The sequence below is a fragment of the Macrobrachium rosenbergii genome, chromosome 15 (assembly GCF_040412425.1).
Source record: "Macrobrachium rosenbergii isolate ZJJX-2024 chromosome 15, ASM4041242v1, whole genome shotgun sequence".
NCBI lineage: Eukaryota > Metazoa > Arthropoda > Malacostraca > Decapoda > Palaemonidae > Macrobrachium > Macrobrachium rosenbergii.
In genome coordinates this window covers 50,985,327-51,011,076 of record NC_089755.1, presented here as the reverse complement: position 1 = coordinate 51,011,076, position 25,750 = coordinate 50,985,327, and the positions used below count along the sequence as shown (strand labels likewise).

Sequence of the window (25,750 nt, the reverse complement as noted above, 5' to 3'; positions counted from 1 at the left end):
CAGATCTGTCGAAAGAGTAAGTTGAAAATAGGAAGGAATTTATTGAAAATACCTGATACTACAGAGACAATAAACTTGAACAAAACAAGCAAAGGAGAGATAGATCGACGTTTCAGAGACAACGCCCAAAACCCACTACTAATATACGTCTGTTTGCAGATCTGCCACAAGAAGAAATTGAAAACGGAAAAGAATTTTCAAAAGATTTATGGTATCACAGAAACAAAAAACTTAAACGTACACACATACAAGGGAGGCGTTTCAAAGGCATACCCCGCTTTCTACTACTACTACTAAACCCGATGTTGACTATTGGTAAGGACCGGCAGGCAAGCACAAAACTGACAAAGGAAAAAATGTCTGACCGTTGATTTCCTTTACGTCATCCTTGGTATGACATGAAAAGAAGACACAAACACTGCCATTACGGGCTTAGCTAAGCCAAACCTAAGACTTCAGAAAAGCAAGGGAGCCCAAATGAAGTATTTATCCTGTCTTGGAAGGTCGTTAAGCAAACAACTGCGGTTGTCCCCCCATCGTGATCCCATGGATGCGTAAGACCAGTTAAGTCTGTAACACTTGGTTGCTTATCAAGAATTTACAGTTATTTGTTGTCGGTCAACTGTAATTAACCTGTAATTAACCTCAGAGCTGATATGGTATTGGGTAGATCTAAGTAGTAGCTCCGAGGCGGCGATTTCCTTCTAACTTGACTTTTTCTACGATTTTTTGGTTGCTAATTATGGATTTACCAGCAGTTTTTGTTGCACAAATGTAATTAACCTGTAATTAACCCCGGAAGTCCATCCAACAAGGGGTTTCCGAACGCGATCTTCACAAGACAGAGCACGGGTACGTCTGTTTGGAATGGTTCATATCCTGTCCGGCAAGTGCTATAACTTAATGTATGGTTACCGCCCCCCCCCCCGGGCCAGTACTAAACACGGCGAAGGGACATTCCATTTGGCCGACAACAAACAAGTGCACCACCAGTATCAGGAGTCCAAAAATGTAGAAAAAACCAGTTGAAAAGGTAAAAACAGGCATGGAGCTAATAAATAGAATTACCTAGATTTCATTAGCCATTCCCTTCTTGAACATATGCTCCCTGATGACTTGCGAATGCACAGAACCGATCCATACACCCGGTTTTCTCCCAGTGTAGTTCCCCACCCAAAACCCCGAGTTCCCACAGGGTCCCCAACATTGTTGGGTAGAGTTGTACGTTAATAATAATTGACTGACAATAAACAACACCACCTACTTCATCAGCAACACTAAAAGTTTAGGAAAAATCAATTTCCAAGGTAATAATTTGGGCGGAGCTGCTATGTAGAAATACCAAAATATGAATATTGAACAAAAACACAGTTCATTCTATCTAAATATGGTTTTCTTGATGGACCTAGGCTAATGGGTGGTTTGCTGAACGACAGGACCAGGCTCTAGCACTACATCTGAATGGAAGGTTAAGGTTGCTTTTGGGGGTACATGAGGTGGGGGGGAAGCCCCCCCCCCCAGCCAGGTCAGGGCGCAGTGGTCTAAGTGAGGTCAGGAAAGTAAGATCTGGTTAGGTCAGGATATGGCATCCTAGGTAAGGTTAGGTTAGTTTTCATCTTATGAACCTGTTCCCGTTGTTCTTAGCTACACTTGCCCTGTTTAGGTGTTACGTGCATGGCCCCCTGAGTCAGGTTAGAAAGCTGTAAAGTAACTTGCTTCATGACTTTTAATAGCCCAAGCTACATTGCTACCAGACTAGTTTCTGGTATGAAGATATAGACACAAATTAACCCCATTACCAAAGAATGGCTGCCTAGCAAACCTGGAAAGAAATCTTAAGCATAGAAGTGTCATGATGCCATAGGTTTCTTAACACAAAAGAATTAATGATTAAAAAATGTTCCAGAACACACGGCGCAGCATTGCACACGCTGAATCATTTAATGACATCATATGTTGCAACAGTCAGTACAGACAGAATTACCCATTAGCATGGATGGAAGAACGTCATTAATCAAATAGCCTACTGTATGGTGTCACGGTGAAAGGAAAATAAGGATCATTTTTAAAGAAATCAGTCCTTGTCTCTTTCTTTTTCAGATTTTTTAAGATTTTTGCTTACTGTAGAAGGAAAATGGTTGAAATTTGAGGGAAAGCTCATTGTGTCCATTAAGAAAACACTGTATACCAATAAAATGCAGAAATTATGACTTTTTGTTTAATATGTCATCCAACATATTATGGAGTATTTTTCAGATGTATTTAGTTTAATGTTTTAGGTTATGGGATCCAAAGGGGATGAAGGCATCTCCCTGGCCAAGTAGAATTTGGTGACCTAAGTTCATTATTTCAGTGAAAATTTAGTTTTGGATATACCCCTGCCCCTGCCATTGTTGTGATGAACAGTTCATGGACTTTTCTCTTCAGTTTCTAATTTAGTGTGATCCATTATCCGATCAATCAGCCTCTTTCATGAGCTAGGTCATCAGGTCCTTTCTTCATAGCCTAATTGGAGTGCCCAGCAAGAATTGATCATGTTTTATAAGCAAAGTAACTTATGCTTTGCTTATATAGCAGCCAGAAAATACCTTTCTGGCTGGTGCCCTATACCGTATAAATGCCAAAGATTAGTCAGAATTCCCAGAAATCTGTCAAAAGATATCTTGTGTGACCTAGGAAGGTTGCCTTATAAGTGAAGATTTTGTGTTCCATAGTTACTGGTGTTAAAAACATAAACACCATGAGTGCTTCTTCAAGCAGAAAAATCTTCTCACACACCATTTTCCTCCAATGCTCTTTCAGGTAGAATCAAAACTTCCTTCTGTAAATTAGGAGTCAGTTTTGCAGATGCTAAAAAATATAACAGGCTCTATGTCAGGTGAGACGGAGGTATCCTTTTAATGAGAACTTAACGCATACTATAACCACTACATTGTTGGTGCTAACTGGTTATTAGATGCTTTACCTCTCCTTCTGCATGATCACAAAAGCATTTGTAAAAGAAACAGGTTCCCTATGAACACGGGTTTTATTTTCTGAATAATAATAATAATAATAATAATAATAATAATAATGTTCAAAGCAAAATTGTGTTAAAATATAATTGTATGCTTATTTACATGTGATAATATTCAGCCATTTAAATTACTGTAATTATATTTTTATGCAAGGTATTTACTGTATTTTGATTCAGTTTAAGAGGTTTTCTTGTGCTGAGTTTTTATAACAAGACTAGATTTTTTTTTTTTTTTTTTTACAAACCAATCAACTATATGCCCATATTTGTGGCTTTAAATGTCCTTAAATTACCCTTGTATCAATTATTAAGAGGAAAGAAGTAAAGTATGTCAATAAAGATGAATTAGCTAATGGATAAGGCTGGAAAATAGTGACCCATCAAGTTATTAGGGAATTCTGAGTAGGTTTATATAAAGACTTGTTTGTCAGCAGAAGCATATCTTAATGTATGTCATTATGATGTCAGCACTTGATTTCTTAGTAGTGATTGATGAATACCTGTAGGTTCATGTGTTACACTTGATATTTGACTAAATTATTACTTTTGCTCTTGGATGAAAGGCTATGATTATGGAGAAATTCAAGACCATGAATCTGGCATGAACGTGATTAATGGTTTGTGATGAAACAAAGCTTAATGTGATCTTAATTTTGCAGGCTCGGATAGAAGACCACTGTACTGTATGTCAAAATGGCTTCATGTACGGATACAGCACTTCATATGGAAAAAGGATACTGTGAAGATGACTTTCAGTTCAGCAAGTTATTTAAGTGTGTGAATGTAGTTGGACAAAATGTCTTGTGTGATGTTGTAAGAGCAATGTATTCACACATGTTGAATTCCAATGGAGGGAGTAAGACTTTACGCCAATACTTAGTCTCTCAAAAATGGAGCAATAGGAAATTTAAGGATTGTTTCACAAAAGACCATTATGACCTTTTAGATTTAGACCTGAATAATGTAGATTTTGATATATCTTTTGCATGTACAGTCATGACAGTAGTATGCAAAGATCTCTTTGATAATCTGAGCGATGACTCAAAATCAGCAGTTGAAGAATTAAAAAGAATGAGAAACAGAATTTGCCACCAGTATGGAATTACGTGTAGTGAATGTATTACTCTGATTGACTTTCTTAGAGGTATTCTTAACGACATTTATTTGGGTGTTGGAACTGTTGTTGGCAAAGACTTCTCAGATAATATAAGGTGTATGGAAAACACTATGCAGAGTATTCTTTCTGCAAAAATTAGCCAGGTGGATGACAAGACATATTCAGATGGTGTGAGGAAATTTAGAAATAATTCAAGGTTTAAAATGATCAATGAAGGGAAAAGAGAGGTTCAGTCATCATATAGCAAATTGCAAACTCTTAATCCTCACATTTGGATAACAGAGGAAGGTATAGAGAAAACTCCCTTAAGTAAACATCAAGTTGAGAGAATCTTTACTACATTGAATATAGAGTACAGTAAAAACAACATTAAAATAGCCGAGATTTTCAATGTTACTGAAAGAGTTGAAGGCCCAGAACAGATTCCTTCTGCTATTGTGATGTATGGATTATCTGGATGTGGAAAGACCTTTTTATGTCATTATTTAATCCATGAGTGGTGCAAAAATTGTGATCAAAATGTAACTGGTCTTGATAAATTTGATTTGATAATATTTGTTGAAGTTCGCAAAGTTCGATCAAAGACACTGATAGAGTTTCTGAAAAAAGAATGTTTGGTGAAAACCTGTGAGGATTTTGATGATGGTGACATAATACCAACTTTGAAGGACCTTAATGTGCTTATAGTTGTGGATGGTTTTGAAGAAGCCAAGATAGGCAACTCTCTAAATCTTGTTGGGGATATTTTTTGTAAATTTTATGATAAATGTATTCTGTTGACTACTCTTCCCGAATACAAAGACGATGTGCTTTTTATTGCTAGAAAGTACAAAGTTTCTGCCCTTCCAGTACAAATACATGGCTTTGATGAAAGGAATTTAAAAATTTTTTCAGAGAAAGTATTTGGAACACTGGAAAAAGATGACGTGTGCTGTGCTGAAGAACTTAATTCTTTTCTAAATTATATAGAAACTACTGGAAAAGGTTTAGGTAAACATTTGAAACTTCCATTAACTCTTTCTCTTCTTATATATCTGTGGAGTTTGGATTCCAGAATTGCTTCCAAAATTGCATCGCCTACTATGTTGTATTGGGAAATCTTCAAGCTCTGTCAAAAAAGATTTTATGAGCAACTAGAGAAAAAGGACATAGAGCTTTTAGAGAACAAAGACGGAGGAAAACTGGAGTATGAACTTGACAAGATATTTTTCTACTTAGGTCAACAAGCTTGGTCACTGCTGCTTGAAGGAGAGCTCATGTGTTTGACAGAGAAAGAATTTAAAAGCATGATGGAATGCTGTTGGAGATCAGTTGATGTACTGGACTTTTTATCCACCTATTTGTATTGCGAATCAGAAGAGAACAGTCCCGTACAAAACAGATCATTTGTTTTTCTTCATAAAACGCAAATGGAATATCTAGCTGGAGCATATTTGGCTAATAGTGTAACTCTTGGAAGCTGTGGCAGCCTCTCATTTAAAGATATAGATGTTGAAGTGGAAAATGAGACTGAATGGCAAAATTTACTGGAAGTTGTCAAGTATATGACAGGAAGTTTGGCAATTACAGAGATGTTGAAGGTAAATGAAATGTCAGAAATATTTGAGATTTTGAGGAAGGCAAATATATCTTCTACAGATTTCAACTTTTGGTGGAATTTTTACTTAGAAACCCTGAAAAATGAGGATGTGGGTTGCAAAATTGTTGACAAATTGCCTCAGTCAGTTTGGACTTTGGATGATGAACATGTTGTTTCTGGGCTCAGTTTTTATCGTGATCTCGATGTGAATTTAGAAACTTTAAAGATTGAAATCCCAGCTAATGTTGATCCTTATGATATCAAAGAACTTTTAACCACACTGAAAGAAATCAGATGTAAGAAGATGGAGTGTATGCAGGCAGATGGGAAAATAGATCCAGTTATGATTGAATTCCACTTTTGGAACCATGAAAATAACTCCTGCAGTAAATTGTCAGATGGCTTACTTTTGTCTTTGAACCCTTGGGGTCACCTCACTAGTTTCACTGGTGGTTTAGGAGAGCAGGAAATTTTGAGTTCCTTTGATAAGCTGGAGGCAATTCGTGTCAGACTGAACTCGGTTGATGCATTCAGCACGTTCAAAATAAGTTTGAGTAGGATTTACAAAACTGTCAGAACACTATGTATAACACTTGCCATTCCTTTCAGCTGCTCCCCTTCTGAGTTGTGTGATTTGGATTATACAGGAAAATTTGAATTAAGGCTAATGGAAGCAAATGATGAACATAAGGAATGGATTGCAGGAGTGGTGAAGCTAATAAGTGGAAGGTAATTATTTTAATGTTTACTGTAATTACATTCCCATATGCATCATTAATGTTTGTACAAGAAACAAACCTATAATTTTACTTGAAAATTTATTCCAGAGACCATGGATAATTTTATTTCAACCCCTTATTTACTTTAAAGTGCAGTGAGATGTCCCCAGGAAATTTCACAGGTGGGAGGAGTTCCTATGCCAGCATTATTTCGTTGATTCCGTTGGATCCTGGATATGCATTTCTCTCAGAAGTTTATAGCTTAGATTATGAAACAGAGACTTTTCACCAGAGGCAGCAATGCTATATCTAACCTTGCAGTTTTAACCCTTTGCCTAGACCAAGCAGGTATGTTTTCTAGTTTCTTGAATGGTGAAGACGAGTTGTTACCCTTTGTTGTTTGACGATTTTTGGGATGTTTTTCCTCAAGTTGTTGAGCAGTATGGACCTGATGTAGCTTCTACAGAAGTGCCAAAGGTCAGGGCATTTTGTGAGGATGAGGTTTTGCAGAATGCAATTAGATATTTATTTATGGCCCCTTGTTAGTACTGAAGAGTCTTTCTAAAACTGCCTACTAACCTTTGATTTGAGCTTGTTGTTGAACCCTATCTAGAGAATGGTCTTCCTCTGACTTCAGCATACTCTATACAGATCAGTGGATTTCATTCACTCTTCAGTAATGATTGATAAGAAGTAGAATTTAACAGGTCTGGTTTTTATTGTGATTTTATAGCAGGACACTCCAGGTAGCCTGAATCAGGCCTCTGCACCCATCACTTTTCTGTCTTTTTTTAATCATGCTGAGACAAAGAGGACATTGTTCCTTGTCCAGTGAGAAAAATGTATCTTCATATTCAAGGACCTTAGGAATGCAGAAAAAACATTCCCAAACTATACTTTTCTACAAGAAGTTGCAGGAACCAGTAACCTAAGTAACCTTTCTCATTGATTCAGACAATTATCATTAGTGCATTTGGTAAGGTGAAGAATTTGGTCCATTAAGCCTAGCGGAATTGCGTCTTATACAAAAGTGCGAATGTGTGCTAGAGAAGTATGCCTTTCAAATGGACTCTCCCCCTAGTTTATGCTATGTAGTTTTGCATTGCTAATTGTACTAGTGATTATGCTTTTTATCTTTCTCAGGCCCAGAAGGGAGAGTTGGAGTCAGGAAGGGTAGTTGTCCATAAAAATTGCCAAAACAAATTATGAAATGAGCTGTTCAGTGAGTGACAGAAACACCTGGATAAGGCTCATCAAAAATAGTGACCCTGACTAGGGATTAAGCTTAGAATGAGAAGGAGAAATTGGCAAGGTGATTAGCGGTAAAGTATAAATTTCTCAAATTACCTCTTATCTTGCTACCATAAAATGGCAGATACTGTAGTGTACCTGTACATATGAAAGGTAGGATGAGGTGGTTAGCTGTTGTGTACAGGTAATCCTTCTGTAATGAGGATTTTTCATAAGTGGTCTGTCCATGTCCAATGTCTAATCTAACTGCCTCGTTTTCATACTTTTGTATTTTTGTGAAAGGCTTAAAACTTTTAAATTACCAGATGCATAGTAAAGATGATGTGATATCAGCATATAGATATGTATAGTTTGTTTGTGTCACAATTTGATGCACCTCCAGGTGTGCTGCAGGAATTAATATATTGAGTCAATTGCACTGTCAAGTGTTCCTTGAAAAGTCTGACCCCACCAGTAATGAAATGTTCATGTGAATCCAAATTTTACTCTACACTATATACAAAATTTTGGTTTATTCAGACGTTCTGCTGGGACCTCAGAATCAGAGGTATTAACAGCTTTCAGCTTCTGTCATAAAGCTGGGACAGCCTTCCACACTTACTCTAGTTACATACATTAGCACTGCCTATCAGGTAGAGTTAATAAATCCTGAGTTAGCAATCACCACTTTCATCTATTTTCAGCAATCACCACTTTCATCTGAAAATATGAAAGTCCAAATTTTATATAGGTTTTCAGCATATTGAATCTTTGGAAAATGAGCATCTTAAAATGGTTTTTTGATTTATCCATAAGTTATTTTCAAGGCAGTGTGTGCATTTCCTTCCTTTTCCCATCATGGACTTGTCAGCCTTGGGATGCTATTGTGGACTGTGCAGTCTTTGTTTTGAGTTTTTATTAATCTTAATTTAGAAGAGTTATGCTATTGTTTGAATTTATCCATAAATTTAAATCAAGTTCAGTGTTATGTGATATTAGCCATTTGGTAGTTAAACATATTTTCATTTGTCGCTAAAAAATTTTTCACATGCTCTTACAACTTTTATGAAACTGAAGCCTGCTTTACAATACTATTTTGGAACAAGCACTGAAAAATAATATGTTAAGAAACAAAAGAGTTATGCCTAATTCCACAAAAAAAGAAAATAATAAAGCTAGCATCAAGCACATTTTAAAAATTAAAGTACAGTATGTTGGTGTTAAGTGCCATTTTCAGTAGTCCATTGTATGGGTCTTTTAATTGCATGATCTATGGTAGAGCTTTTACATCTACACTGAAATGCTCTAGGTAGCCAAAAAAAATTCCCCTCTGACAATATAGATTTCTGACCTTGAATGCCCATTAGCAGAGTGGGACCCCCGCCCCCCAAAAGCATAAACAGTTCCCAACACTAGGGTTTGGCCCTTTTTATCTGTCTGGCTATCCACTCTGTAGTAGTCATGTACATTTATATATTGTTTAGTTATGTGTTGTGTTTGTGATTTGTGTTATCAATTTCAGTATCTTATACAGTATATGTTTTTTTTTCCCTGCAGAAATGGCTGCCATAAATTGTCCCTGCTGAACTCAGAAATGACTTGTGAGACTATTGGTTATCTTCTGAAAGAACTTGAAAGCACTGTACATGAGAAGATTTCCTTCAACACAATTAATAAGCTAACTAGTGATGAATTAGAAGAGTTGAGAAAATTACAGGGGAAGGATTTCATAGAAATCAGTTGATTTACAGTCCCTAACACGTGACAATTTTTTTTCTCTTTTTCCATGTGAAGACTGAGAGTGTTGGACAAGTCATAGACCTGAAGATGACTGGAAATTAAAAAGCATATTCTTTTACATAACAAATGATAGACCTGCCTTATAAAAATAAGAGAGGAAATAACAGGCATCTGAGAAAACAAACTTGCCAGAAAAATGATGTAGCTTGGCTGTTAAGGAGAGAAATGTACTGAACTGGACAATCAGACAACTGGACATTCAGGAGAGTTACTGCATGCTTATTGTAGAACAAGATATGAAAGAGAAAGCTAGTGCTGATGGCACCATGTTTGGTGACGAGGAGTGTCTTATCAACTGTGAAAATTGGTTGCAACTGTTGCTGCAGCAGCAATAGTTCTACACTCACTTGTTCTTGAGGAAAGCAAAGATCATCTAATTTCTGTAATGGAAGTTTTATGGCAGAAATGGAACTTGAGAGAAAATTACCATTGGGATGCATTTTCAAAATATTTTGTGTTAAATAACACTTGCGTAATGCTGCAGCAACAGTTCTACACTTACTTGTTCTTGAGGAAAGCAAAGATCATGTAAGTTCTGTAATTGGGAGTTTTATGGCAGAAATGGAACTCGAGAGGAAATCACCATGGGGATGCATTTTCAAAATATTTTGTGTTAAATAACACTTCTGTGACTGAAGATACTGCACCTTAGTTGAAGTTACTGTTCTAAAACTAGTATATGTTCCAAAAAAGGAAGGCAATACAGTACTGTACAAATATCCGTCACTACCAAGTCTGGTTATAAAAATCCTACACAACTCATGTTTTGATTACAGTGGCTTTTAATTGAGTATTGGTTTAAACATAGTGAAGATTTTATTTTTATGTCCTACTTATGTAATGGTGTTACAGAAGAATACAGGTAAATTTGTAATTTTATTTATTTATGTGCAATATAGAATTAATGCAAAAATGTATTTTGTAAGTTAGCCCCCCATATTGATCTCTCTCTCTCTCTCTCTCTCTCTCTCTCTCTCTCTCTCTCTCTCTCTCTCTCTCTCTCTCTCTCTCTCTCTCTCTCTCTCTCTCTCTCTCTCAAGTGAGTGACAGGAGAAACTTTGCCTCGAGAAATGAGAGTAAGTCAGAGTGACAATGTGGAAATTACAAAGAAATACAAGTACTTGGCTTATACTATTAAAATAATGAAACAGATGTTAACAAAAAATTGTTAATGTTGATAATTGTCTGGTCAGTGTCTTTCTAGAGTCAACTACAGGAAGAGTACCAGGCAAAGAAAATATTACCTCATTTGTGGATATAAAGATATTTAAATTGACATTATGAAGGCAGAGAGGTACCAAAGAGACTCTCTAAGCTAGTGATGTTACCCATACCATAACACTAGATCTAGAGTGAAGGCAGCAGCATGCATATTGACACAAATTGAGAATATTGATGTCCATCAAAGATGGGCACTGTGCCATTTATCCAGATGACCGAGTCTTAACACCAGAATCTGGGAGAGAGGTTATGAAAATGTTTAGGAGGTGGAAGAGTGGAATGGAGAGAAAAGGACTGAAAATCAACATAAGCAAAACTTGGGGAACTGGGAAGGAAGCAAAGGAAAAAGCAGTCAGGAAAGTGGCCATGTGGATTTGAGAAAGGTGTGAGGCGGAAGTCCAATGTTTACTGAACTTAATGGATAGTGTTAAAATAGGTGCTCAGGATTATAAAATATAAGATTTTCATTGCCAAAAATGTAATACAGAGCAAATAGGAAAGACAATAGAGTTGAAAACTCTGTTGTGATAAAAGGGTAGGTCTTAGATGATGTAGAGCATTTCTGTTGCCTTTGGGATACAATGGATTGTGAAGCAGTTGAGAGCGAGAGAGAGAGAGAGTAGGTGCACTGGTAAATAAAGATTTCCTTGGTAGAAAGTTATTATGGGTACATAAGAACCACTACTCGGGCAGCAGAAACATGGTTACTGTCGTTTTGGAAAGGTATTACTGTAGAATGAAGAGTGAGCTGAGGTATGGTGTCTGGAGGCTAGATAAGAGACAAAGGTCTCAAAGATTGATGTGTTTTGGATATGTAATGAGAAGAGTTTAGGAATATTTGGCCAGAAAAGCATTGTACATGGAAGATGCCGTGAAAGATTGTACATTCTGTAGGTCTACATTAGGTAAACAAACACCCAAAAGGATAAGCATTCTTGGACCAAAATCCACCAGGGATAAAACTCAGAACAAAACTCCCCAGTTTAAATCTCCTGAGTTGGAACCTCACATGACAACCCTTTTTAGTCAAAGCTTCCTAGGACAAAATTCCTTGCATCAAAACCTATGTTGAAATCTGGGTTTAAACTTCCCTGGGCCGAACCTAGCAGGACAATACCTTAATAGTTAAAACCCTTTGGTCAAAACTTTCTAGAGCAAAGCCTCCTGTGCCAAAAATTTCCAATCGAAACCTCCAGGGTCAAAACTACCCGGGAAAAAAGAACTGGAAAGAAATAGGTCAAAATGGTGCTATTTTTTTTTTTTCTTTAGAATTGTTGGTGGCTCGTTACCAGAAAAAAATAAAATATTTCTTGAACTAAATCTTTGAGTTCATGAATCACATAGCATATTGTTATTGTTAGCTGTGCACTCGATAAGAAGTACCCAAAATGAAATTCTTTCGTGAACTACGATAGACTACACAGTACATTTTAGGGGTGTCATTTCAGTAAAGTCACTGTCACATGGGCACGTTTAAAAGCTTATTTTCGGAAGTGTTAACCAGTGTTAATGGAGTCAAATTGCACAACATATTCCATTAATGCCTCTTGCTCTTATCCCTATGATAGCTAATGTTAACTCAGTGGCTTGGTTAAATGTATACCGATAATAATAACAATAATAGTAAATTCGGGACCTACTAGTTGTCAGTTACTTGTATTTGGAAGCAGCAAGAGTTGAAAAGTAGTTGGCTAACAACCTCATATCTAAAGAACTGTTAACTGGAAGGTAACACCTAATTATATGTATAATTATATATATGTATATATATATATATATATATATATATATATATATATATATATATATATATATATATATATATATATATATATATATTATACATATAATTAGGTGTTACCCTTCCAGTTCTTAGCACTTTAAATATGAGGTTGTTAGCCAACTACTTTTCAACTTTTGCTGCTTCCGACTACTAGTAGCTGACAACTAGGTCCTGAGTTATTTACTTTTTATTTTATTATTATTATTGATATATATTTAATCAGGCCACTGAGTTAACATTCTTAGCTATCATAGGGATAAAAGCAAGAGGCATTAACAGAATATGTTGTGCATTTAACTCCATATATATATATATATATATATATATATATATATATATATATATATATATATATATATATATATATATATATATATATATATATATATATATGCTTGTGCTAAACACGCCGCTAGGAGAGCTGTTAATCAGCTCAGTGGTCTGGTTAAACTAAGGTACTGTATACTTTTTTATTTAGCCGCAAAGGTGGATGCATACCGGGTTAAAACCCTTGGGGGGTCACTATGTAGGAAAAGTCCGAAAACAGGAAGGAATTTATAAAATATATACTGTATATGGCATTACAGACACAATAAACCTAAAACAAAACACAACCCAAGGAGAAACAGAGCGAGGAGCAAGAGAGCCGTTTCAGAGGCAAATCTCATGTATTACTACTACTATTATATTGCTGCTTTAGATTTAGCTTGCTGCTTGAAAGTTGAATGTCGTAATCGTACCATAGTAATGTGAATGGTAGTAGGGTAATCGTTGCTGCTCTTTTGACACTTTTCATCGGTAGGTTGCGACGTGTCCTCTGTTATGTTCAGCCTTGGCTTAGCTGTAAACTAAACGCTTATCCTGTTGCAGTGTTATAGTGTAGGCCTGCTTACCTGTAAGGTAAGTTGCTGCAAGTTTCTTTGGTCAAGCAACTTACTAAGAAGGCTAGGAAGCTGTTAGCTTTAGGGGTAGAACTATGCAAGAGCTGCACGTGGGGTATTACTTTGGGAATTGATTTAACCCTGTAGTATTTTGGTTGCTTATTAAGAATTTATCCTTATTTTTGTCGGTCGACTGTAATTGACTTGTAATTAACCACAGAAGTTGTACGTTGGCCATCCTGGAATGCTATCGCGCATGCGCTGTATTATAGGGGAGCTTTTGGTAAAAAATGGAGTTTCCTTCACGTGGGGGCGGAGCCCCCCAACTAAGTAACACGGCCTGCTATGTTAGGTTAGTATAGTTCTTTATGTAATAGGTTTCCTTAGCCAATCCCTTCTTGAACATATGGCTCCCTGATAACTTGCGCATGCCTGGAACCATTCCATAATAACAACATGGCGATCCAGTCTTTCTCCCAACGTTTCCAAAACCTTGCGTTCCCAAAGGTTCCCCAACCATGTTGGGTAGATATGAGGTTAATAATAGGTGACCAACAATAAACAATACCACCTCCTTCATCAGCAACACTAAAAGTGTAGGAAAAATAAGTTTCTAAGTAATATTCCTTGCAGAGCTCTTGCTTAGAAATAACTCCCCCCCCACATGTAAGTTGTGACCCCTCCGTCTATGTACTACCCTTAGGAACTCCTTAGCTTCCCTTACCAAATGTAGCCTAGATTGCTAGGTTCTACCTGACTGGGCTTTGACATGGGTACTCCCACTTAACCTGACCCAGAGTGCTGTTTTTCAGAATGGATTATAGGGGTACATTGCAACTCAGCCTTCCCTAACCTATTGAATAGCCTACAACCTATTGCACTGCCAGATGCATGGTTGTGCAGGCTTCCACCATGTGCGTCACATATTTTTACAATATTTTGTGCCTGGATGTGGGGTGTCTTGTACCCATCTAATGTGTGACGGTGGATATGATGTAGTGGTCTCGAGTATGTAGTTGTGAAGCCATTCCTCTCTCTTATGCAAGGGAATATGTTTGCATGATTTTTATTGTCATTCATTAAAAAGGGCACTTAATTGTGATAAAACCTTGTTAAAGCACTTTTTACCTGGTGGATGAAAATATTTAAACGTGGATATTGCTTGAAATATTCCTTCTTTACTCCACCATGAAGGGGGTATCTTTTCATGTCTCTTGACATACATTTTCTCCAATAAAGAAATTACCAAACATTTTTCATATCATTAGCTGCAACCACCTTTTACCCTTTTACTTTACCTCTATTCTTGCTTCCTTCAGTTTTGCTGTCCATCATTTATAGCTATTACTTAGTGCAAATGTGAAGATTTCTCCAAGTTCCACTTTTATCTTGCTTTCCAACCGATTTAACTTGTTCTTTTCACTATTTTAATTGCTGAATGGCCCAAAGTGCCCCAGTGCTTGGCTTGACAGCCTGAATTTTGTAAAATGAACTAAACACCCACACACTAGACTGAGGTTGTCCTTGTATTATATTTCAACTTCCCAGTCTTGGACTCATCCACTGTGGCTATACTATAATGTCCAGCCCATTAATACTTGGTAAATTCCCAAAGTAATCATTCATAATTTTAGAATATTAAGATTTCCAGTAAATTAAAGTTTGTGCAGTATAGCTAAAGTTGTGTGCAATAGCATGGTGCTTAAAGGACCTCGAAATGAAGGTTCATGAAGACTAGTAATTCCCACAGCTCTGCAAGAGCCCTTTCAAAGAAAGTCCCCTTAAAAGCAACCACAAAAAAACTACATGCACAGAGTTTTACCTTCATAGGAATGTTGACTGATTGGCTTTACATTTAAGAACATGTGACTGAAACAGTGAACAAGCAGGAAGGAGAATGGTCAACATTCCTACCTTTATCACATTGACTGCTATCCTCTACTGTTGTTGCACCTGGTGCTGCTGGGCCTCCATTAGTGGTTGTTCTTCCCATGGGAGATCCAATCATGGCATCAATCAAACTACCATTCTTGAAGAGGAGAGCAAGACACGGGCTAAGGGCAAGAAGAGGTGAAGAAGCATGAGCACTCTCCTTTTTCCTTGACCTCTTCCTTGTCAAGCTCTTCCTCTTCTTCCTCATCTTCTTCTCTTCCTGTGTAGGAAGAAGAATACAAGTCATAAAAGATCTCTCACAAGAAGCCTGGTAGGCCTTTTGAGTGAGTGCTTTTCCCTAACTTGGTGTTTGGTACTAACTGATAAGGGGTTTGCAAGCAACAGGTCTCCTCAGGACAGTGCTCATAGTTACTTGGACAGACTGTTTGGGTTTTATTATAATGCAAGCCTGGTGCCGGTGATTTGCCACAGGCCCTAGAATGCATGCATGATTTCATCTTCTCTGTTCTTCCATGGCCTTTGCTAGTTTGGCTTTCACTAAACATAGGGAGCCTCACAGGATGGCTTACCATGGCTTGGAACCCAGTTTTATGTATGGGCTATCTCTGGCCTGTGGTACATAAACCAGCACTGGCAGTACCGATCTTATGGCACAGTCCAGTGAGCATGGTAACCCTCTTGCTTGGTGTGTACGGTGAACATGTGTTGGAACCACTGCTACTGTGTCACTATGATCGTACTGGGTCTCCAGATTGTGAACTTTAAGGCAGTCGTTGCATAGTACCCTCAGTCTCCTGTCCCTTCTCGGACAGAATGCCTGCCTATTACTCATACACATGTTCATTACGTTTTTTACTAGGTTCCAGTGACTGATTATATCTCAAGTTGAGGAATGTCCGTAGACATAGGTTTGTACAACTAGGAAAGATATTTATTACTGTATTATAAAAATTTTCTTTTTAAATCACATTCCATATATATAATTGTATATTATTTTTGTTTATTAATATAGAACCTGTACGTGTTTTTTAATATAGAACCTGTAATGTACAGTAAGGAGAACTGTTACTTGATGTATGTAGGTACGTATGGCATTCACTGTTAAGTGTTTGTTTCCCTTGAATTAAAAATTCTTGATCGGCTATGCCACCTTGTAGTAGGAAGCTGTCATCTGTATAACACTATGAACTTTTATAGTACAAGTACCAGTAATTACTGTTGTATAAAACAATTACAGTACTGGTAATTACTGTGATATAAAAAAGGTTTGTTTTATGAATACTGTAATGAAATCTGCTGTTTACTTGAATATCACTGATAAAGATAGTGAATTTGCTTTTGTAAACTGTCTATATTTGCAGATAATTGGAAAATATTTAAGCAGTAAAAATTATCATGTATTCTTGACCTTCAACTTCCCAGTCTTATGAATTAAATTTTTGATTGCAGTGGTGTGTTTTAGTACCTGCTAAAAGAATTTAAAAAAATAAAAATGAAGATGAAAGAATTGGACTGCAGCCATTGGTATCTGGATGTTGAGATGTAAGTATTGTTTTATTTGGTGTATAAACTAATTTGTAGTGTCCCAAAAGTGTAAAAATGCATATCTTGAGAACACAAGCCCATCAGTATACATTTGCCTATCCTACAACCAGCAGCTCCTTCACACTAAAAAAGAACACTTACAGGCCGGGGCATCAACCATGTAGATCAGAGAATCTAGTAGTGGTTTACCTCAATCCCAGTGTGTGTGCCATCTTTGTTCCTGTATTTCAATATGTTTCTGAGGATTTTTCCTCTCCCGTAGGGGGATAGTGCCGTCAGTGCACCTCATGCAGTGTACTGTAGGCATTACTAAATGTGCTTTACAGTGTCCCTTCGGCCCCTAGCTGCAACCTCTTTCATTCCTTTTACTGTACCTCCATTCATGTTATCTTCCATCTTGCTATCCACCCTCTCTTAACAAATAATTCATAGTGCAACTGGAAGATTTTCCTCCTGTTACACCTTTCAGACCTATCCACTCTCAGTTCCCTTTCCAGCGCTGAATGACTTCGTAGGTCCCAGTGCTTGGCCTTTGGCCTAAACTCTATATTCAGTCCAAACTCGAAGATTTTCTTCAGTTTACTCCTGTTTTTATAAATGATTTTCAGTTGTATTCCTTTTCTATTCTGTAAGATCAGATAGTGCACCAGTGTTTTGCATAATCTGGATTAATGTATTCATTAATGACTGTTCTCTTCACAGGCCAAAAGTGCTGTGCTTTGTTGATACAGGCACCAGTTTTCCTTTGAACAATTGGTATTCAATGCTTTTTTATCTCCATCATTAGTTGGGGAGTATCTTCTGCATGTATTATTTCAGGGTTGTAGTAGCTGAGAGGCATTGCCAGCAGCTTTCCACTGCATTTTGCATGATAAATTTTTACTGGTATATGACATTATTGTCCCTGTTAGCTAGGGATTGGTGATGTGGAAGGGTCTGCAGAGGTCTATGTGCTGCTATCAGCAGCCATTTGTCTTGCCCTCCCAGGTCTTATGTAGTTAGAGGGACCTTGGGTGCTGATATGTATACACTATACAGTAGTATATACTGTATATGTATGTTTGGTCTCTAGGACGAAGCTTCACAGCACAGTGAAGTATCCCTTGCTTCTGCCGCTCATTAGGAACCTTTAAATCTTCAGGCCATGGGGTGGTTTTGTATTCATTATTCTTACATACCTTTTTTTCCTTAGTGTATGGTATGTAATCTAATTACCATATTGTTATTAAGTAGTACATTTTTTCTTTGCTTAAGTGGCTAATTTCTACATCCTTTTCTTAAGAGGCTAATTTCTGTGAAGTTCATTTACTGACTTTGTTTATGTTTTATTATTAGTGTATTTGAGTGTCATTCTATAGGACTCATTTTCTTTCCTCTAGTGTTTGCAGATTACTTTCCCTTTGATTTAGGAATCGGAGTGTTTCACTAATCTTATGGTATTGGATATGTTACTGTTTTCTTGTCCTTAATTACCTGGGACAGTTATTTTGTTCGGATTTCTAATGTGCTGATTTTCATCTCAGTATCGATTGAGGCATTCACAGAATCATCCATCAGAGGTAACTCTAGAGATTCTCTGAGCATCCCAAATAGTGGCAAGACATAGCAGACTTACTTGTGGGAGTTACAGTGGTACCTCCTTCTCCACAGCTTCTCTTCTCTTCTCTTCCAACACCCCTTATGCTAGATTTGGCTGCAACAGAAAAATGGTCTGGGAAGTAGTCACAGCATTTTAGAAATAAAGGTATTAAACCTTTGCCAATCATCAGTTCACCAAAGTCCTGGAGGTAATGTCTGATGAATTGATCATATCACAGTCTTTGATGAAGGTGCCAGCTTGCAATAGAGATCTTCCTCAGGGGAACGCCACATTGATCATGAGATTTGTCCTTGGAGCATGGAGAAATCAGGTATTTGACAGCTGAGTGAACTTTACCTAGGTGTGTGCAGAGAGCTTTGGAAATTGTAAGGAACATTTCGACTTGTTTGGTGAGAGTCTCATAGCTGTAAGGCATCACTTTGAGAGAGCTAAATCATTTAGAAATGTTGATTACACTTGTTCTTATCTACTGGCACAAAAAATGCAATCTCTTTTGGCTAAGGCAAGTTTTTTTGTGTGTGTACTCTTCTACCTCAAAATCTCAGGCAACCAAGCTTAAAGTCAAAGGTATGAAGTGAGACCTTTCCAACCTGTGGCTTTTGAACAGATGACTTGGGTTGTAAATGCAGTTTTAAATAAGATCACTTAGAAGTCATCTTCCAGCTTTGTTGAATTTTGCTTATAGGGTTTGGCACACAAATCTTTACATTCACACTCAGTTGGCTCTATTGTGGCTGTAGGTAAGTTAGTTAGTTATAAATGATTTGTTTAACCAGACCTCTGAACTCTTTTAGGGTTCTTCTCGGGCTGGGAAAATAGTGTCTTGACCTGAAAGAGGGAAGTTTTCAGATTCATTAGCCCTTTCATTTTCATCCTCATAAGCTGACCCGTGTCTCATGGGCATAGACATCCGGGGCATTTCGTTGCTCTTTTTGCTAGGAAACTTGTGACCTTACCACAGGACAAGGCTCAGCACATGTCATGCTCATTTGTTAGGCTCAAGACTTCTGTTGGTTTTAGTTTTCTGTAAAAGAAAGCTGTTGAGATGGCTATATGTCTGTCTGTCCGCCCTCAGATCTTAAAAACTGCTGAGGCCAGGGGGCTGCAAGTTGGTATGTTGATCATCCACCCTCCAATCATCGGACACACCAAATTGCAGCCCTCTAGCCTCAGTAGTTTTTATTTTAAGGTTAAATTTAGCCATGATTGTGTGTCTGGCACTGCTATAGGTTCCAACAACACCGGCCACCACTGGGTCATGGCTGAAAGTTTCATGGGCTGCAGCTGAGAGTTTCATGGGCCATGGCTGAGAGTTTCATATACCATTATACGCTGTACAGAAAACTCGATTGTGCTGAAGAACCTTCGGTGTATTTTTTACTTATTTACCTTCAGCTGATGTTTCATTGGACCAGGACATCTTTATATCCATATGATTTTTTCAGTGATTTTCTGGGTATTGAGTATGTCCACACCTAAATATCTACTCAGGTTCTTGTAAAGTAGTGGGTATTTACTCAGAGAATGACCAGTTTTTACCAATAAAGGCACTGTGGAACCTGAATGCAGGATGAGAAGGAGGAAAACAGGACTCAGTATTTCTGAAAGAAATATAGGTTGTTGTAATATAATAGGTTTGTATGTAAAAAAAAAAGAAATATTTTAAATAAGGATTAAAGTCATCTTTCTTTATTAACTGAATTGTAATTGCTTTTGCATCTTTTTATCTGTTAGCAACTGAATTTTAACTGTTTTTGTATTTTTTAATATCTTTGTCATCAATAGGGATTATGGTTCAGATTTGGAATACATGATGTCTAGTGATTTGTTGAAGTTTTTCATCCAGACAGCTGTAAAAACTATGTTTGGAGAGGTAAGGAATGCTGTAAATTTGTATACTGTACTGTACTGTATGGTATATAATTTTTAAAGAGTTAATTTAATTTTTTTCTTACACATCTGAAGGCTTGTACATTAATAAATAGTTTCAGTTTGACAAACATTCAATTTTGGGCCTTGCTTTATAAGAACTTATGTTTATACTTAAAACTACTGGCTTAATGTTCACATTGTGCAAGTTTTGTAAGGAGTGCATAGGCTATATCATCCTGTTATGAAAAGTTTACTCTTATGCTCCTATATAAATTCCATAATTCTAGCTACTTCCAAAAAAAATCAGTATGTACAGTACATAGTGACCAATTAGTGATTTTTATACTTTTCTGCAGTCAAGTATTGGCATCATAAACAACTGCAACATTGGATATTAGTCCTGGCACCTTCAAATTAATTTTTCTGCTTAATTTTCTTGGCTTGATTCATCAAAAAACTTTTATAAATAAATTTTGTAATTTATGCATCTACTCTTCACAGGTTTTTCAAGTGGCTAAAAGCGTGATGGTATTTTTAGAGAATGTAGATCCATTGACCTTTCGTGTGTTATATTTTTGTTATATTATGTATAAGCAACGTTATAATTGACCTTAGGGTAAACTGGTGTAGTATGCAGAGTAAGCAACTCTTGTTGTGCCCCCCTAAATGCAAACTTAAATGTGTTTTAGCCATAAGAGAAATGAGATTTGGTCATTAAGTGTTTTTGTGTGGTTTGAAGGATGTGAGACTGATCTATAACAAACTTATTGCTTTATTGATTGCCAAGCTTGTCCTGTGAGCCCCATTGTGTTTCATCACATGTCTGTAGAGCAGGACATACTAGTTTGGAGTACCAGTTCTTCATTGGAGGGGTGTGTAGAGCTCTTGGCTAGCAAGCTGTTGGCCCAGTGTTCGACTCTCCGACCGGCCAATGAAGAATTAGAGGAATTTATTTCTGGTGATAGAAATTCATTGCTCGTCATAATGGGGTTCGGATTCCACAATAAGCTGTAGGTCCCATTGTTAGTTAACCAGTTGGTTCTTAGCCATGTAAAATAAATCTAATCCTTTGGGCCAGCCCTAGGAGAGCTGTTAATCAGCTCAGTGGTCTGGTTAAACTAAGATATACTTAAAACTTAGTTTGGAGTACCTTACAACGTGGTTCAGTATTTTATGTCACATCTGCTTCCAAGTTTCCTTTTCACAGACCATTAAATCCCTTATAATTTAAAACATATAATACTAGCATAGTTGGTAAGGTTTCTAGTATCCATGGAGATGATAGCACTATCATTAACATTTTGGCTTAAATTTTCCTTTACCATGGTCAGACATGAAATGCGTTCTCTCTGTTCAATTGTATCTTTTGCACTTTCTTTCGTGATTTTAACTTTGTGTATGCATTTTCATCATCCTTTGACATACAGTGGTCCCTGCTAGATCATGGATCACCATTTGCGCCTTCAGTTAATCATGGGTTTTTCTGTGGAACATATCTCCAAATATATTGCAAAATATTCAGGGTCTTAGTGACCTTGACTATTTGATGCTAAATCATTTCAAATCCAGTGGTCAGTCTTCCCAAAACTTAGTTTTTTGCTCGGATGGAATTTTGGTTAAGTAAGATTCATCCTGACTTCAGTGGGCTGTTTTTTTTAAATTATAGATAGATCTTATGGTGGCTATAGGAGGTAAATTGTCTTTGGATAGGCAGTGTTGTATAACTCTTATTCACAGCAAGACTGCCCCAGTGTTCAAGTATACTATTAATTGCAACTACACCCAAGACAAGAACCTTCATGCTCTGGCAGAGGACAGGCAAGGAAGAGGATATATGCAGGGAAGGTAATAGGGAGGCTAAAAGGCAGGTGTCAAAGTCAAAGAAGAGGAGTTGGGGACTGGAAAAAGAAGAATAGGCAAAAATATTCAGAAAAGTAAAGTGGAGAAGGAAAGATGTAAAAGATAAAAATGGAGAGATTAAAGATAAAAGTAAATACTCAAGTGACAGAGAGGTTAACAACAGAAATAGTCTTTATAATGATGCAACTATAGGAAAAGTGCCTTGAGATTACTGTATACCACAAGTTTGTGGAGCTAGAAAAAGCATTTGATGCTGTAATCAGACAAATAATTAAAAATGCTTTATGAAGGCAGAGGGTACCAGTCTCCATTAGCCTAGTGATGTTAATCTACCATAACACTACATCTTGAGTAAAGTCAGTGGCAGGTGTACCTGAGGAGTTTGAGATGATTGTTAATGACCATCTATGTTTAGCACTGAGCATTTGCTGTTTATCATAGTAACGGAATAAGCCACTAAGGTGTACAGGAAAGGGGTTCCCTTAAACCTGCTTCATGCAGAATACCTAGTGCTGCCAGCAGAGTCAGAGGAAGAGTTGGTGGAAAAGTGTAAAAGGTAGATGAGTAGAATGGAGAGGAGGTGACTAAAATTAGACTATAAAGCAAAACAAAGTTCATGGTGATTGGAGAGGGAAAATAAAAAGTACAATCAGGAAAGTGGCCATGTGATTGTTGTTAGAAAATGTGCTGAGGATTTCAGAATGTATTGAGTAAGAGATTGTTGGTGCCTAAAATGCATTACAAGGGCAAATAGAGAAGATATGGAAGCTGAGAACCCTATTGTGATATATGAAGTCTTAGAAGAGGTAGAGGATTTTTTATCTTGAGGACACATGGATTGTGAAGTAGGTTGAAAGAGTAGTAACAAAGGGGGAGTATCTACACCATGGATAAAATGAAGCTAGATAATACAACTACTGGTAAATAAAAATGTCCCGTAAGTAGAGAACAAAGACTTATGAGGGGTACAAAGGACATTCTACTCAAAGTAGGAGAAATGTGGGCACTGACACGGGCAGTGTAGAAACTTCTGAAAAATGTCACCTTAGAATATCTAGATTCATACTGGGGTACAGAAGATTTGATTACAAATGAGGAATTAATGGAGAGATGATGGAGAAGACTTTGGCCCAATTAGCTCAGATAGAGCACAGGACAGAAAAGAATGGTGAAGTCATTTCATGTCTTAACTCCGCACAGGGAAAAACCTAGGTAAAAACTTAAATGATCAGGATGTTCTTATGTTTTAGTATTTAAAGAACAGTTTCAGGCTCAAAAATCCCAGATGTGAAGTGTGGAATGTTTTCAGCATTAATTATCTAAAAATTGCATTTTTCAAGATCGGATATATTTAAATTGTATGCTGAAAATAAATGAAAGAATATTAATAATTAAACATGGTCAGATGAGGTATGAAAGTGAACATGAAATATTTGTTTGGGTACTGATATCCAAATTCATTTCTAGGTTGCAGCAAGCTTGCCCGTGGACATCCTTAAATTTAATGAAGAAAGGAAAGCAATAGTGAAAGTACCTAGTGAGAATTATGCCAAGTTGAGAGCAGCTTTGACTATGTGCTCTGCTGTGAAACTATTTGATGAGGTGTATCCCTTTGTATTTACAGTTAAGCAAGCTTCTTCTTGCTTGTTATCTCTTGCTGGACCACAGAGAATTATTACCTAACATTCATTAGTACTGTATAATGTTTCTTGTCTCACCTATATTCAGACTATACATATATTTACAAATAAATGTGGTGTGCAGTTCACATGTCTAATTATTTATTACCTGACATATATATGGCTCTTGTTGTAAGTATAAAGATATCTTAAATAATGGTAAAAAGTTCAATTACACACATCTGTCAACAGTCAGGGTGTTTTGAAGTTATAGGAATGGGGTTTTAGGTTTGTCAACAGAACCATGTTTTTCAGAAGTCACCCATATGACCTTACCTCTTGCCTCTTTATGAAATCATCGACATCTGTGCTAGAAATGTCAGGGATTTCATTAGTAAGAAAGTACCTGTACTAACCAATGTTTTATACTGATTATATAGAGGCAAAGAAAAAACAATAAAAACCCTAATCAAAATAAATTTCATGTTAAAATATTGTAATTTATATATTACTCAGGACAGCACATGCATGCCTGGTTTGCGTTGATTTTGATATTAACCATAACCTCTTACAGTGAATTAATTTATAGCACAATGCGGTACATTGGTTATGAAATTAAAGTTACTATATAATAGTGGAATACCAGGAAAGTCACTTCCATTTGGACAATGTCTGTGAATTAGGTATAGGATAGAAAAACTGCAAGGGCAGTCAATTCCCTTTCATCAAAGTAACCTTTCTAATGGTGTTGTAGGTTTTGTTTTTAGGTGTTTATTAAGTATATGAGACATCTTTGTTTTGTTTTGTATATAAGCTGTTGGAATAATTGTCATATCGATTACATGCAGCTGAACTTTTTATTTTATAATGTAAAGGAGGGATTACAAAGCTTTCATGAGTTTGAGTTTTTTGTTATGTAGTACTTCATTATAATTTCAGATGTTTTCTTCCATATGTTGAATGACATTGTTGTTGTGGAATAATGAAGACTGAAAGAGTTTATGGGTACTATTTTCAAAATAATCAAATGAAGTGAAGTACAGACTTTCTTATATTTTTTATAAAAGTTAGTCTTGTATTTTAATTTCAACTAATTTAAAGGTTGAAAAAATTTGTATTTATGTCTTATGCAGAATTATTAACGATAAGCTTGACCCGAGAGAATATTTGTATTTTGCTATGGTTTTCTCGTGCAGTGAAAAGGTTATATGCAGAAGTAGACTGGGAATGTTAGTTAATTTTCTGTATAGTAAAGTACTTCAGAAAGATTACAGTTGTGGATTACATTCACAGATTCTTTTGGGGTGTTTATTAAAAAAAAATGTCTGTTTGCAGTCCTACTGGCTTAAGTATAATGACAAAAAGAGGGCTATGATGCTGGTGAAGACATGGCATCACACAAAGCATTCAAAGAAATGCAGAGTTCTAAGATGACCTTGGTGTCTCCCTGTCTATTGAGAAAGTAGCTTCAAAGTAGAATCCATTCCAAGTTTGCCTCATTCAAGCTCTGCTAAATACCACTACTTTCAGTCTATTTTAATTATGTGTGCATAGTGAATTATCTTAGATTCCAATTTACTAGATTTACACTCAGTTATCCAGCTTCTTTTAATGTTGAGGCTAATTTTAATTTTGGAGCTGCATAATGTAATTTCTATAGATATTTGTGTCTGTAGTTTTAAAAATACTGTCACCCTGCCTAAGATTTTTTACTTTGTTTTACAGTGGTGATGAAAAATAGTTATGTTCTTTTTGATTGTCTGAAGCTAGTTACCCTTTTGTGTGTTGTATTATTGCTCAGGAAAATGTTGGGCAGTAAAGTATTTTAAGTTTTTCTGGTAAATGACTTTTATAGATTGCTTTGATAACTGGAGGTAATTCAGTTAGTTTAGACTGGCCGCATTAGTTGTGCAGTTTGGCACACTGTATCATATCCCATCTCACGAAGTGATTTTTATGCACTGGTGCAGCATGTATTTCATGCAAAATGTTGAAAATAAGATTTTAAGAGCAGC

The 25,750-nt window shown here is 36.7% G+C and overlaps 2 protein-coding genes across 8 annotated transcripts; both read left to right on the top strand.

Moving 5' to 3' along the window:
* The first annotated feature begins 301 nt into the window (after positions 1 to 301).
* Positions 302 to 10,374, top strand: LOC136846688 (uncharacterized). 6 transcript variants are annotated; one of them, XR_010855488.1, is made up of 4 exons: positions 302 to 554; positions 3,676 to 6,441; positions 7,575 to 7,743; positions 9,219 to 10,341. XR_010855488.1 is itself a non-coding variant. In XM_067117744.1 (3 exons), the coding sequence occupies exons 2-3, from the start codon at positions 3,710 to 3,712 to the stop codon at positions 9,403 to 9,405; spliced, it is 2,919 nt and encodes a 972-aa protein (XP_066973845.1). In that variant the 5' UTR covers positions 302 to 563; positions 3,676 to 3,709; the 3' UTR covers positions 9,406 to 10,374. The 6 variants fall into 6 exon arrangements, 3 of the variants coding, with proteins under 3 accessions (XP_066973845.1, XP_066973846.1, XP_066973847.1); XR_010855487.1 differs by having other exon boundaries at positions 315 to 563; positions 9,219 to 10,374; XR_010855489.1 differs by having other exon boundaries at positions 321 to 563; positions 7,575 to 7,753; positions 9,219 to 10,374.
* A 2,733-nt stretch (positions 10,375 to 13,107) lies between these two features.
* Positions 13,108 to 23,884, top strand: LOC136846686 (ribonuclease P protein subunit p14-like). 2 transcript variants are annotated; one of them, XM_067117742.1, is made up of 4 exons: positions 13,108 to 13,263; positions 16,689 to 16,781; positions 20,170 to 20,257; positions 23,584 to 23,884. In XM_067117742.1, the coding sequence occupies exons 2-4, from the start codon at positions 16,732 to 16,734 to the stop codon at positions 23,797 to 23,799; spliced, it is 354 nt and encodes a 117-aa protein (XP_066973843.1). In that variant the 5' UTR covers positions 13,108 to 13,263; positions 16,689 to 16,731; the 3' UTR covers positions 23,800 to 23,884. The 2 variants fall into 2 exon arrangements, with proteins under 2 accessions (XP_066973843.1, XP_066973844.1); XM_067117743.1 differs by having other exon boundaries at positions 13,156 to 13,365.
* Positions 23,885 to 25,750: the final 1,866 nt, after the last annotated feature.